Source organism: Periplaneta americana, chromosome 7, assembly GCF_040183065.1.
Source record: "Periplaneta americana isolate PAMFEO1 chromosome 7, P.americana_PAMFEO1_priV1, whole genome shotgun sequence".
In the NCBI taxonomy this organism is placed as follows: domain Eukaryota; kingdom Metazoa; phylum Arthropoda; class Insecta; order Blattodea; family Blattidae; genus Periplaneta; species Periplaneta americana.
In genome coordinates this window covers 144,874,350-144,886,376 of record NC_091123.1, presented here as the reverse complement: position 1 = coordinate 144,886,376, position 12,027 = coordinate 144,874,350, and the positions used below count along the sequence as shown (strand labels likewise).

General features: G+C 37.0%; 1 protein-coding gene across 1 annotated transcript in view; it reads right to left on the bottom strand.

Annotated features, from left to right (window-relative positions):
- LOC138702733 (thyrotropin-releasing hormone-degrading ectoenzyme-like) overlaps positions 1 to 2,186 on the bottom strand; it is a 38,000-nt gene extending 35,814 nt beyond the window's left edge. Inside the window, exon 1 of the mRNA XM_069830038.1 lies at positions 1,713 to 2,186. Within this exon, the coding sequence (XP_069686139.1) occupies positions 1,713 to 2,167 (455 nt within the window). The 5' untranslated portion in view covers positions 2,168 to 2,186. The remainder of the gene's footprint in view (positions 1 to 1,712) is intronic.
- Between the last annotated feature and the right edge of the window lie 9,841 nt (positions 2,187 to 12,027).

The window sequence follows — 12,027 nt, the reverse complement described above, 5'->3', positions numbered from 1 at the left end:
CAATTGACTGATGCCCTTAAAAACAGATACATAGGCCTATACTTTCTCGACATCGCAAATGTTACAATATTACACATTAAAATCTTAACAAATAGAGACCTTATAATCCCTGTGTATTTTTTATATTACACAGTGAATATCATTTTCAAATTTTCCTTTGAGAACGACACTCTGTTACATGGAAGGAAAAAACTTAGACCTAGGCCCACACATGGAAAAACTGCGTTCCACTTTGGCTGACACAGTTGCATCGTGCTTGAAATTAGACACGTCACTTAAATGTACGTCTTCAATGACGCGATTAGGATATGTGTTGTTCGATAACACATTTGAAACTTCACTAAGTGTGCTATATCCACTGTGTTGACGTGATTATGTCTGTAAGTTCGGTCCAGTATTAGGATGCAATCCCAGAACGTCGACCGACACATTTTCAGACCAGTTTTGTCGCGCCTATAATTTTATTTCTATACTGCACAACAAATTCAAATGAAATATAGGGTGAATGACAGACGAAGAATCAATGTATCGACCATAACCTTGAGTTATAGCGGGTGACGTCATCTAGTTATACGGGGGGAATTTAAGGCACGAATTGGGGGTCGCGCAGGAGCCGAGGCAGTGTAAACTCGAGTCTCTGTATTCAATTTGTCATCAGAAGCATGTTTGTGTTTAATAGTACTTACATGGCGCTTTACGTTAAATTCCTAGAACCTGGCACATAACGTTTACAAAATTTGATGGTCTGTTTATTGTTTTAAATAATAAACACATCATCAAATTCTGAAATACGTGCTCTTAATTTTATTTTGTATACACTGTACTTGTTCTATTATTCGGCATATCTCTGCAAGAAATGTGCACAAACTGCTGACTGACACTTGAACACAACTGCACTGTTTAGTTGTTACTCTGGCGGAGCAAATACTGCGCAGGTTCTGAGATAATTTCGCAACACGTTGCGTGTAATTTTCATTGACAGAACTGTACTCCTGCTTGATCAGTGCAGTAACTCGGTTCAAGTTCACAACAACTTTGGCTATACTGCGTGTTCAGTTCAAAGTGTGTCATGGCTCGCTGTATGCCGTCATGTGGCTAGTCGATGAGCCTAGAGAATTCATTCTTCCTACACTTCCACAGAAGCGTATTACCTATGTGCCAGAGAAGTTGCTTGGCAAGTACGGCGTTCATTCAGAAGAGTACTTACCGATACGTACGGTAACGCCAGTAATGGCAGGAATGTGGACTGTTTGGAAACACGTACTGAGATGAGTTTTTTCTTACTGACGGGAAATGGGGAGAGGGCTAAGACGATTACTTACGTATTCGTTGACATTAATTTCGACGGTCAGCATGGACACGGAGCATTTGATTTGTGTTGTGGAATGTTGCCGTACGCAACCGATGATAACAAATACCCTGCGTACGACTTGCCCGGTAAAACACAGTTCGAAAGAGGTTATAGTAGCACACAGACCGTATAGGCCGCCATCTGTTGCTACGATGTTCAAGTTATACCGTACACGTTCTCAAGTTCAGATTGAATGCCTTGATTAATAGGCAACTTCTCTGACATAAAAGCTGAAACTCGCTTCAAATCGCTGACTCACAACAGTGACTCATAACACACTTTGAAATGAACACCCAGTATATACAATGTTTCACCATTACTTTATACTACTCCAAATCCCTTGCCCTGGCTGACTACTTACCGAAGCTCATTGCCGTCTTTGTAGCTCTCCTTGTACACGCCTCCGTATTGGTCACGTAATTTCTCCCGCATTTCCCCTTCGAAGTGTAGCTGCAGCAGACGTGACTCTCCCGGCTGCACTTCCTCGCTCAGAAGCAGCGCCACCATACCCATGTCGTAGGTCACGTCCGTCTCCGCCACTCTCTCAACGCTCACGTTGAACAGCGTGAGCCTGCAAGCATACAGCTTGACGACGCGCGTGGGCTGTTCGAACGTGACGTTAATCTGCACGCTGCCCTCGAAGCGATCCTCGGACGGGCGCACTGCTAGACGCAGTGTGTAGCTGGTGGGCTTCACCCCTGCAGGCAGACGGCGAACCTCTGCCGACATTTCGGGATTGTCATAAAAGCGACGCGTAAACAAGCCTGAGACCGCCGGAGACAGTAGGCCTATCAGAGCTGCTAGCAGAAGGAGCATCGTGTGGATCTGCGGCAGGCCGGCCGACACTCGCTTATATGACGTGACGGATGCTATGTTCTTTTGTACTGTCACGTGAAAAAGCCTTTCCTGGAGGTGGAGGTCAAGCGCTTTTTTACCTTCGGTATTATATTCCAATTACAATGTAACGATGTACAGTGTATACAGTACGAGGATAATTTGAAACTGATTCTGTTTTGAGAGGGGGAAATTAGGAAGACTTCCCGTGGAAACAGATTAAGTTCTACACAATTTCCTTAATTCAAGCGTTGAAGTAATTTATTTCTATTTAACAGGCATTTGATAAAAATAAACATCCTACTTTTTTACGAACGATGAAGTAATATTGCTAACTTAGAAGACTATTTCGTTTATATAACGTCATTCCATTTTCGACCAATGAAGTATAATAAAATTTTGAATTCCAACCAATCACAGTCAGACTTTGCGATAATTATTGCAGCTAGATTTATCTCTATCAATTTATCGCATGGTCGTTCTTTTGTTTAGTCGTTGTCGCCAACTGTTTCCCCGTGAATTGATTTTTTTTTTTATTTTATTGGGTTATTTTACGACGCTGTATCAACATCTAGGTTATTTAGCGTCTGAATGAAATGAAGGTGATAATGCCGGTGAAATGAGTCCGGGGTCCAGCACCGAAAGTTACCCAGCATTTGCTCGTATTGGGTTGAGGAAAAACCCCGGAAAAACCTCAACCAGGTAACTTGCCCCGACCGGGATTCGAACCCGGGCCACCTGGTTTCGCGGCCAGACGCGCTGACCGTTACTCCACAGGTGTGGACTCCGTGAATTGATGATCATGAATACATTAAGATACAACTACACGGTTAAACTTTTCTTTCAACTTTAAAGCAATGAATGCAAGATTAATATTTAATATTAATTAATATATTTACGCAGTGAAGACGACGTTCAAAACAACGCACAATATAGACACAAAATCTTCATGCATCTTAATTTAACGTACGTTTTAAACTTGATTCTTTCAATATTCTTCCCAGATTGCATGCATACGCGATTGGAATATTGAACTGTGTAGATACAGCTTTAGTTCCGTTACACACTACAGCGAGAATGCATTTGTCGAGCTATAAAAAATGCTTTCCTGTAGCACGTAGTAACGGTCGAAATAAGGCACAGCTGACACTGGTCCTGCTCACACAGCTAACCTTACCTATTGTAGCCTATAAAATACATCTTCATCTTCTAATTCCATGTCCATTGTAGGCTATTTAAAAAAAATTACATTCCTTCATTCAGATTAGATAAATGCGTTTTCAACAATTCTTCATTTAATTAATGTATTAATTAGGTTACTATAATTATATTATAAAATTTTAAATTAAATCATGATTTCAGCAGATAATGAAAATGTATTTATGTTATAATAATAAGAGAAAAGTGCAGTACATATAATTAACATTGTTAAACCTGTATTTCGCTTTTCGCAATTGGCATTACTGAATAATAACATCGAATTTCTTTATTGCAGTAATCGATATTCATCTATTTCAACTTCACAATGTCTGAATAGGTTAAGTATTCGTAAATATACTGGGTGTTCAGTTCAAAATGTGTCATGGCTCGCTGTATGCCGTCATGTGGCTAGCCGATGAGCCTAGAGAATTCAATCTTCCTACACTTCCGCAGAGGTGTATAACCTAAGAGGCAGAAAAGTTGCCTAACAAGTACGGCGTTCATTCTGAAGAGTAGTACCGATACGTACGGTAACGCCGGTAGTGGCAGGAATGTGAACTGTTTGGAAATACGTACTGTCGGGATATGGGGAGAGGGTTAAGACGATTACTTACGTATTTGTTGACATTAACTTCGACGGTCAACATGGACACGGAGCATTTGATTTGTGTTGTGGAATGTTACCGTACGCAACCGATGATAACAAATACCCTGCGTACGACTTGCCGGCGCAAAACACAGTTCGAAAGAGGTTATGGTAGCACACAGACCGTACAGACCGCCATCTGTTGCTACGACGTTCAAGTTATACCGTACACGTTCTCAAGTTCAGATTGAAGAACGCCTTAAATAATAGGCAACTTCTCTAACATATAAGCTGAAACTCGCTTCAAATCGTTGACCCAACAACAGTGAGTCATGACACACTTTGAAATGAAAACCCAGTACAATTATTAACATTTTGTGATCGAATTTTAGGGATATATTATTTACATTTTTATTTTATTCACGAAATAGTCCTAATAAAATGTCACTCGAGGTCTGAGATTTCCCAGATAAATCCACTCGCTTCGCTCGTGGATTTATCGGCAGATCTCAGACCTCTCGTGACATTACTACAGATAATTTATAAAGGAGAATATTTTCAATACAGAATAGGCTAGCGTAACAATGCGAATTATATGGGCATTCCATGTAAGTTTCGTATCTAATAATATGCCCAGATATTTTACACCTTTTTGACTAGAGACCCATGTAACTTGTTCATTTAGAACAGCCATCGTTAACTGGCCTGCATACTAGTCCGGAGCGCCGAGACGCTGGCTGAGGAGGTAGTACTGTGCAATGTACAGTGTGTCGATCCAAGCCATCACAGAAGCCAACTTTCTGACCGTAATTTACGATGTCTTCTTCGAGCATTGACACCTAACATTGACCAGTTAGTGAGGAAAAAATGAATTAAAAAATCCAGGAAAACCAGTGCTAATGATCAGCGAAAATAATTTTTATCATTTGTTATTTACATTGTAATAAAATAATTTAGGCCTAATTCTGTCTTGTAACAGAAATGACAATATGTTTCATATGTTACACATAATCTATGGTACTAATAATAAATCTGTAGCCAAAATTTTTCTGGTAATTTTCGATTTTCCAAAAATAATTGGTGTTAACATGTATAATTAACCATCCTGAAACCGAAAATCGCTTTTTTGAAATTTTTGTTTGTATGTCTATCTGTCTGTCTGGATGTTTGTTACCTTTTCACGCGATAATGGCTGAACGGATTTCGATGAAAATTGGAATATAAATTAAGTTCGTTGTAACTTAGATTTTAGGCTATATGGAATTCAAAATACATTATTTAAAAGGGAGATTATAAGGGGGCCTGAATTAATTAAATCGAAATATCTCGCTTATAATTAATTTTTGTGAAAAATATTACATAACAAAAGTTTCTTTAAAAATCATTTCCGATAAGTTTTACCGTTTGAAAAATTTTGATAGGATTGATATTTAATGAGATAAATGAGTTTTAAAATTAAAATAATTGCCATCTAACGCGGTGTAATCAAACAAAAAACAAATGACAGTCTACAAGGGGCCTTGGACAACAACGATCGAAAGCTATAAAGCATAGCCTACAGAGAATGTTTCTGTGTTTGTATGAAGTAATATCGGAAGCTAAATTAACCGATTTGTATAATTAATTATTATTTCACAATTGGAAAGTTAGTTTCTCTAGATGGACATAATGCTATAATGTATTACAGTAACTTCTGAGTGAATCGTGGACTGGTAAGATTAAAATAGCTTCTTATGCACAGAAAACTTGATAGGCTTTTCTGTACATTTTTATCCTATGCAAAATTTTGATAGGACTGATATTTAAGGATATACAAGACTTTTAAAATAACAATACAATACATTTTCACCGCCGCCTCAGATTATAGCGTTGTTGTTCCCGCAGTAACTCCTATGTGCAAAATATAAAATTTTTGAGTAGAAAGAAAAAACACATTTATTCATTCCAAGGTAATGGTACAGAGGAGATCGTGAATTCTTACATTTTCGAAAGAAAGAAATATAATTACATATCACGTATCACTATTTAAGTTATTTGAAGGGTTCAGAACTATAGTGGGACAAGCGCCATTTACTGAAGACGTAGAAAACAAGCGTTAAAATTAAGTTATTAGTCCATAATTCAATGGAAACATATAGCAAGTAATATAAAGTACATACGCATTAAAACCAAAAGATATGTCAATCTTAATTAAACTATGGTTGCATGTAATAACAATAAAAGAAACATGTTAAAGGAATTGTCATTGCACCAAAGGAGTGGTCTCTGGGTCAAAATGATCGCATTTAATTTTTTAAATACAATTTAAATTAAGTAACATATTAAACGATTTATTCTTCTATCAAACACGAATGTTCCCTGGATCAAATTAATTTTAATTATGCAATTACTTTATATTTATTTCTAACGGGTGCAGCGGAGCGCACGGATACGGCTAGTAACAAATATATAGTGTCAGATAAAAAATGGATAATTAATTTTATTTTATTGACGACATTATGAACAAAGGAATAGGATGACATTATTTAAATATTAGTAATGGATTCGGTTTGTTTAATATTTTGTAACAGTAAAAATGCATTATAGATTTGTAAGTTCTCAATTGCTTTAATATGGAAAAAAGAACTATTTACTTTCAAAACCGTTACAATACATAACGGAAAAATAGAACTTGTTTTCTGTCTTAAACTGAAAAGTGATTTACTTATTAGCCTACACAGTTCCTTTTAAAATAAATTAAGTACATGCTTCTTGCGTCTTTATTTTCATTATAATTATTAGAGACTGATTAAAAGGGTTGAACAAGTGAACGGACGCCATCCTTCCCCCAAGTCCTCCTGCACAGTTGATGTCTAAGGGACAGAACTGAGCTAGCGAGCAAACTGTGCCTGCACCATAGTGCACTGAGATGACGACTCCTGATTTAGAAGAACCAAAGGCGGCGGATTATGAATAGGCTTTAAACAGAAGATTTTAGTTTCTGTCTTGGTAATGTTGAGTAGTAATCTCCAGTCAGAGAACCAGTTAGACAGCTCATGCAAGGATGTCTGAAGAGTACTGATTGCAGTACTTCGGTTACAGTGAGAATAGAAGAGAATTGTATCATCAGTAGAGACAGTCAAAATTCGTGACTCGCGAAATCGCAAAAAACCTAAAAATCAAATAAACACAATTTAAAACATGGTTCACATAAAAAAATATCATATAATTACACGTTTCAACTCGCGAAAAATCGCAAAAATCCTATGACACGCGAATTTAGCATATTATTTTCTGTCGTTATTCGAGAAAAGATGCAATTTTTCAGCAATTAATAAATACATTACCTAAATCTGGAAATTTTAGAAGTTCTGTTTGAAAAATGCACAAGGTTTGGAATGCTGGCGCTAGATAGTGTGAATTGAAATGGTTCGTGAACGGTTTGATGCAACTGAAAGTAGTTTGAAACCTCTCTTTGATCAGGTGCCAACCTTAAAGAATCTATTACCTGATGTAGCAGTACATGCATATAGTGAACTAAAGGACATAGTTAAAAATATTCCTGGATTTTCAGTGCGAGAAGGTTTGCTGTCGTTACGTGAAGATAACAGTGATTTTGTGAACGGGACCCTCCAAGCTATATGGGTTCCAGTTTCTAATGTTGACTGTGAACTTTTTTTTTTCACAGTTCTCGTGTGTGCTAACAAATAGAAGAAGAAACCATGTAATGGAAAACTTGGAACTGTTGTCTGCGTACAACTTTGAATGTTGAATAATGTTAAGTATCTTAGAATTGTTGTCAACGTAAAAACTTTGAATTAGTAAAAGGTATCCCCGTAACATGCCATGAAGGCACTTGGGGGGCATGGAGGTAGAGCCCCATGCTTTCCACGACCTCGGCACTAGAATGAGGTGGTGTGGTCGGCACCACGCTCTGACCGCCTTTTACCCCCGGGAAAGACCCGAGTGAACCTCGGGGCCGTTCTGAAAGTTTGGCAACGAGAAAAAATCCTGTCACCACCAGGGATCGAACCCCGGACCTTCCAGTCCGTAGCCAGCTGCTCTACCAACTGAGCTACCTGGCATAATTATAATTTTCTATTATCTTAAGCAACATAATAATTTAATAAAACAGGGTGAAAATTTCAGGTTTACTCAAGAAATTTTCGTTTTCACTCAAGAATTTTGATCATTTTAACCAAGAATTTTAGCACCTTTTATTCAAGAATTTTGACTGTCTCTAATTATCAGCATAAATTACATAGCTATGTGTGACGGTCGTAAATAGCCTATAAAATCTCTCTCTTTCCATATTAAATGTACGCCTAATACTCTTTCGTCTTTAACATCAGAAGTTCGCCATTGAACGAATCAACAATTTTATTCTCTTTAAAATATAAATACATTTAGGGTTCTCGAGCGACTGTCTAAATATCTTGTATGAAACACGTGCGAAACTAGCGTTTTAAGCACTCGTCGTGTTATCCACCTCCCTTTCGAGTCGGTGGACAATCTTCACTTCTCGTGCTTAAAAACGCTATCATTTCGCAACTTGTTGCATAAATAGCTATTATAATTATGATTATTTTTTATTCCTTTATCTTGTAAATATTCACAAACACATTTTATAAACATGTCTACAGTACACTTTCAGTTGCAACAAATAATTTTGCATAATGTTTTTTTTTTGCATTTATGTAAGTAATGTATATTTTTGCAACGCTGTTACAAGATGCGTGTTTCACCCTAAGCCTGCATGCACAGTAAACTTATTGTATCGGGTCCAAAGTCTCAATCTCAACAATATCAAATACTTCAACATAATTAATTGCTTCTTATAAGTTCGTGTGTACATCTTCAACTTTACCTTTGAACAGTCTCACTAAGCTTCAAGCACATCATAATAATAGCCTAACTGGCAAATTCTAAATATCTTCAACGTATGTAAATAATGTATCGAGTTCAACTAAATATTTGATATTTATGCAATACAAAATAATATAGTGCATTCACTCATTTGTGTAATGGCATATTAAACAATACTTTATAATCTATATTACAGGTTATTCAGTTTACATTATACATACCTCGGCATATACATTTATACATCAAATTACATAAAAAATGAAATAGGCATAACAAACTTAATCATTTTCTTGCATGTACAGATTAAGTTTATCTCCATTATATTACAGCGTATTACAAAAAAATGGTAAACAAATTCAATTACACAATGCATATTCAAACGTAGTCCACCACTTCAACGGCAAACTTAGATTAAAATGGAACTGCAGTTTCTACGAACTTTAATAAAAGCTATTTTTTTGTAATTAGTAATTTTGATTCAAATTACCTATGATTATTATTTCTAATTGTTATATTTAGAGGTAAATACATAAAGTAACAAAAGTCAAGAGTGTTTCATTTCAATTTCTACCCCAACAGCTCAGAGAGAAGCTGTAGACCTACTTAAAAAAAAAAAGACCCATTTATCTGTCCTGAGTTCGGACTCAGAAAATACGGTCACCTTACCTATAGGATGCAAAATGGGCCAAAACAAGCCCTCGAAAAGCCAAACCAAAATTATGAACTGTGTAATCCAGTAGACTACTATAAAAGTTTAGCTCATGAGTAGAGAGCGGAATTTAGGCAAAAACCTTTTTCCTTAATACATACCGGCTTGAGATTTAATATTTACATTTTTCATGAAAATGTAGGTACAAATGGAGGGGTTTTATAGTGCCTAAAAATGTCTATTTCCACGTTAGTGCCTATTTTTAAGTTTTAAAAAAATTTTGCAACATTTTTCGTAACTGTTTACTGTTTTTCTTAACATCCTGTACCGTTTACATTCCAAGATGGGTAACAACTCCTTCCTAGCACTGAACAACACAATAGACAAGAACCTCCGGGCCACACCTTCTCATTCTTACAATCTTTCAATCCTAAAATTCCAACTTTCAGTTGGCCTGGATAGCGTAGTCTGTATAAGGCTGGCCTTCTGTGCTCGAGATTGCGGGTTCGATCCCGCCCCAGGTCAGTGGCATTTAAGTGTGCTTAAATTCGACAGGCTCATGTCGGTAGATTTACTGGCATGTAAAAGAACTCCTGTGGGACAAACTATTATTATTATTTTTATTATTATTATTATTATTATTATTATTATTATTATTATTATTATTATTATTATTATATCTTCCTCTGTATGTCAGCAATTTAACACAAACTCGCTGGGTTGTACCCGAATAAGCATTCTCTTACATTCCAAGACAGATAACAACCCCTTCCTTTTTAGCTACAGTAGGTGCTCATCATCTACTGTGAAGCATACTATGGAAATGTGATTGTTGTATGAAAAACACTAACTTAAAGACAGAATGTCTTTGTGTATGCATTTGTACCCTTGTAAAATGTGAAATGTGTGGAAGTTTCTTTTAATCCTAGAATTTTGTATTAAATAAATGTTGAATCTTTAACAAAAAAAAGCCTATTTTTATAGAGCTTAAATAAAGGAGTTTAATAGTCCATTTTAGGCGCCTAAAATGCCATTTTTAGGGCCTAAAATTCCGCTCTCTACTGATGAGAAGCAAATATTTACGGAGAATCGTATGGGGTACCAACTGTCTCAACTCAAAGCTGTTTCTGGAAGATGTTTATTTCGTATCGGCAACTACTTACACGTCTGATGAGTTTGTAGATGTTCTCGTTACGTTAAGATATGTTGAGGAACTCACTTGCTGAGCAAGAAGTTTCTGAGATCACAACGGAAGGTTTCTTCCGACAGCATTTCTCTCATGAGCTCCAGAAACGATCATCCTGCGTCCTCTGTGTACGTAGTGCGGTCCATGTTTTGGCAGACAGGTGAGCTCCGTTGTGATTCGATTCATCTGGAAGCCCTATCAACTCGCTTCTCCTGTCGTCTGAAAATAACACAACTGTTGAGCACAGCTGAAGCGATCTAAAGGATAAACGACAACACAGACTTGAGTGACTCACTTTGACGAAGATTTCCCGTAAGAGAAACTGTGCAACATATCTCCGGCGAGACGAAGTTAACGTACACAGTGACATCGGGTGGAGTTCCCGGGTAGCTCAGTTGGTAGAGCGCTGGTACGTTCAACCAGAGGTCGCGGGATCGATACCCGGCCCTGGAACAATTTTTCCCTCGAAATTATTCAAACCTGCTTTACAGGGAGCTTTACCTGAAAGACTAGATTTGCATAATATATACATCACTGTGTACGTTAACAAAAAACCACAATTCCAAGTCACAAAGAGTTTGTGTGCACTCGATGTGGGTCTCTGGCGTTTCGTCAGCCCACGCGAGTGGTGTGGTTATAAAGAGAAAACTTGAGACCGTGTCGGGTGGAGTTCCCGGGTAGCTCAGTTGGTAGAGCGCTGGTACGTTCAACCAGAGGTCCCGGGATCGATACCCGGCCCCGGAACAATTTCTCCCTCGAAATTATTCAAATCTGCTTTACAGGGAGCTTTACCTGAAAGACTAGATTTGCATAATATATACGTCACTGTGGCTAGTGGTAGCCTACGAGACCCTTATTGTCTTCTTTCATGTTAAGGTTTCTGTACAGTTCTCAAAACAACATTCTCTATTTTTTGTAACACATTAGGTCTTGAAAGCCAAGTTCTGTCCGCAGTCAGGAGGTAAAGCAAGCTTTAGGACTGTGAAACAGCTGTCCGTGTCCGTGTCTGAGAGTGTCCGTAAACGAGAGTTAAAATGATCATTATTTCAGTTGGGGAAATGCAAATCTGTCCGTATATGAGGAGTGTATGAGGTGTCCGTAAGAAGAAGTTTCACTGTATATAGTATACTATACTATACTATATACTATACTATAATTATATACATATATTATACTATACCACACTATACTATATTATACTATATACTATACTACTATTGTATACCATACAATATACTCAATATACTATACCATATGCTATTCTATATTATACTATATATTATAATACTACACTATATACCATACTATACTATACTATAATACTATATATATATATATATATATATATATATATATATATCACTATACTATATTAT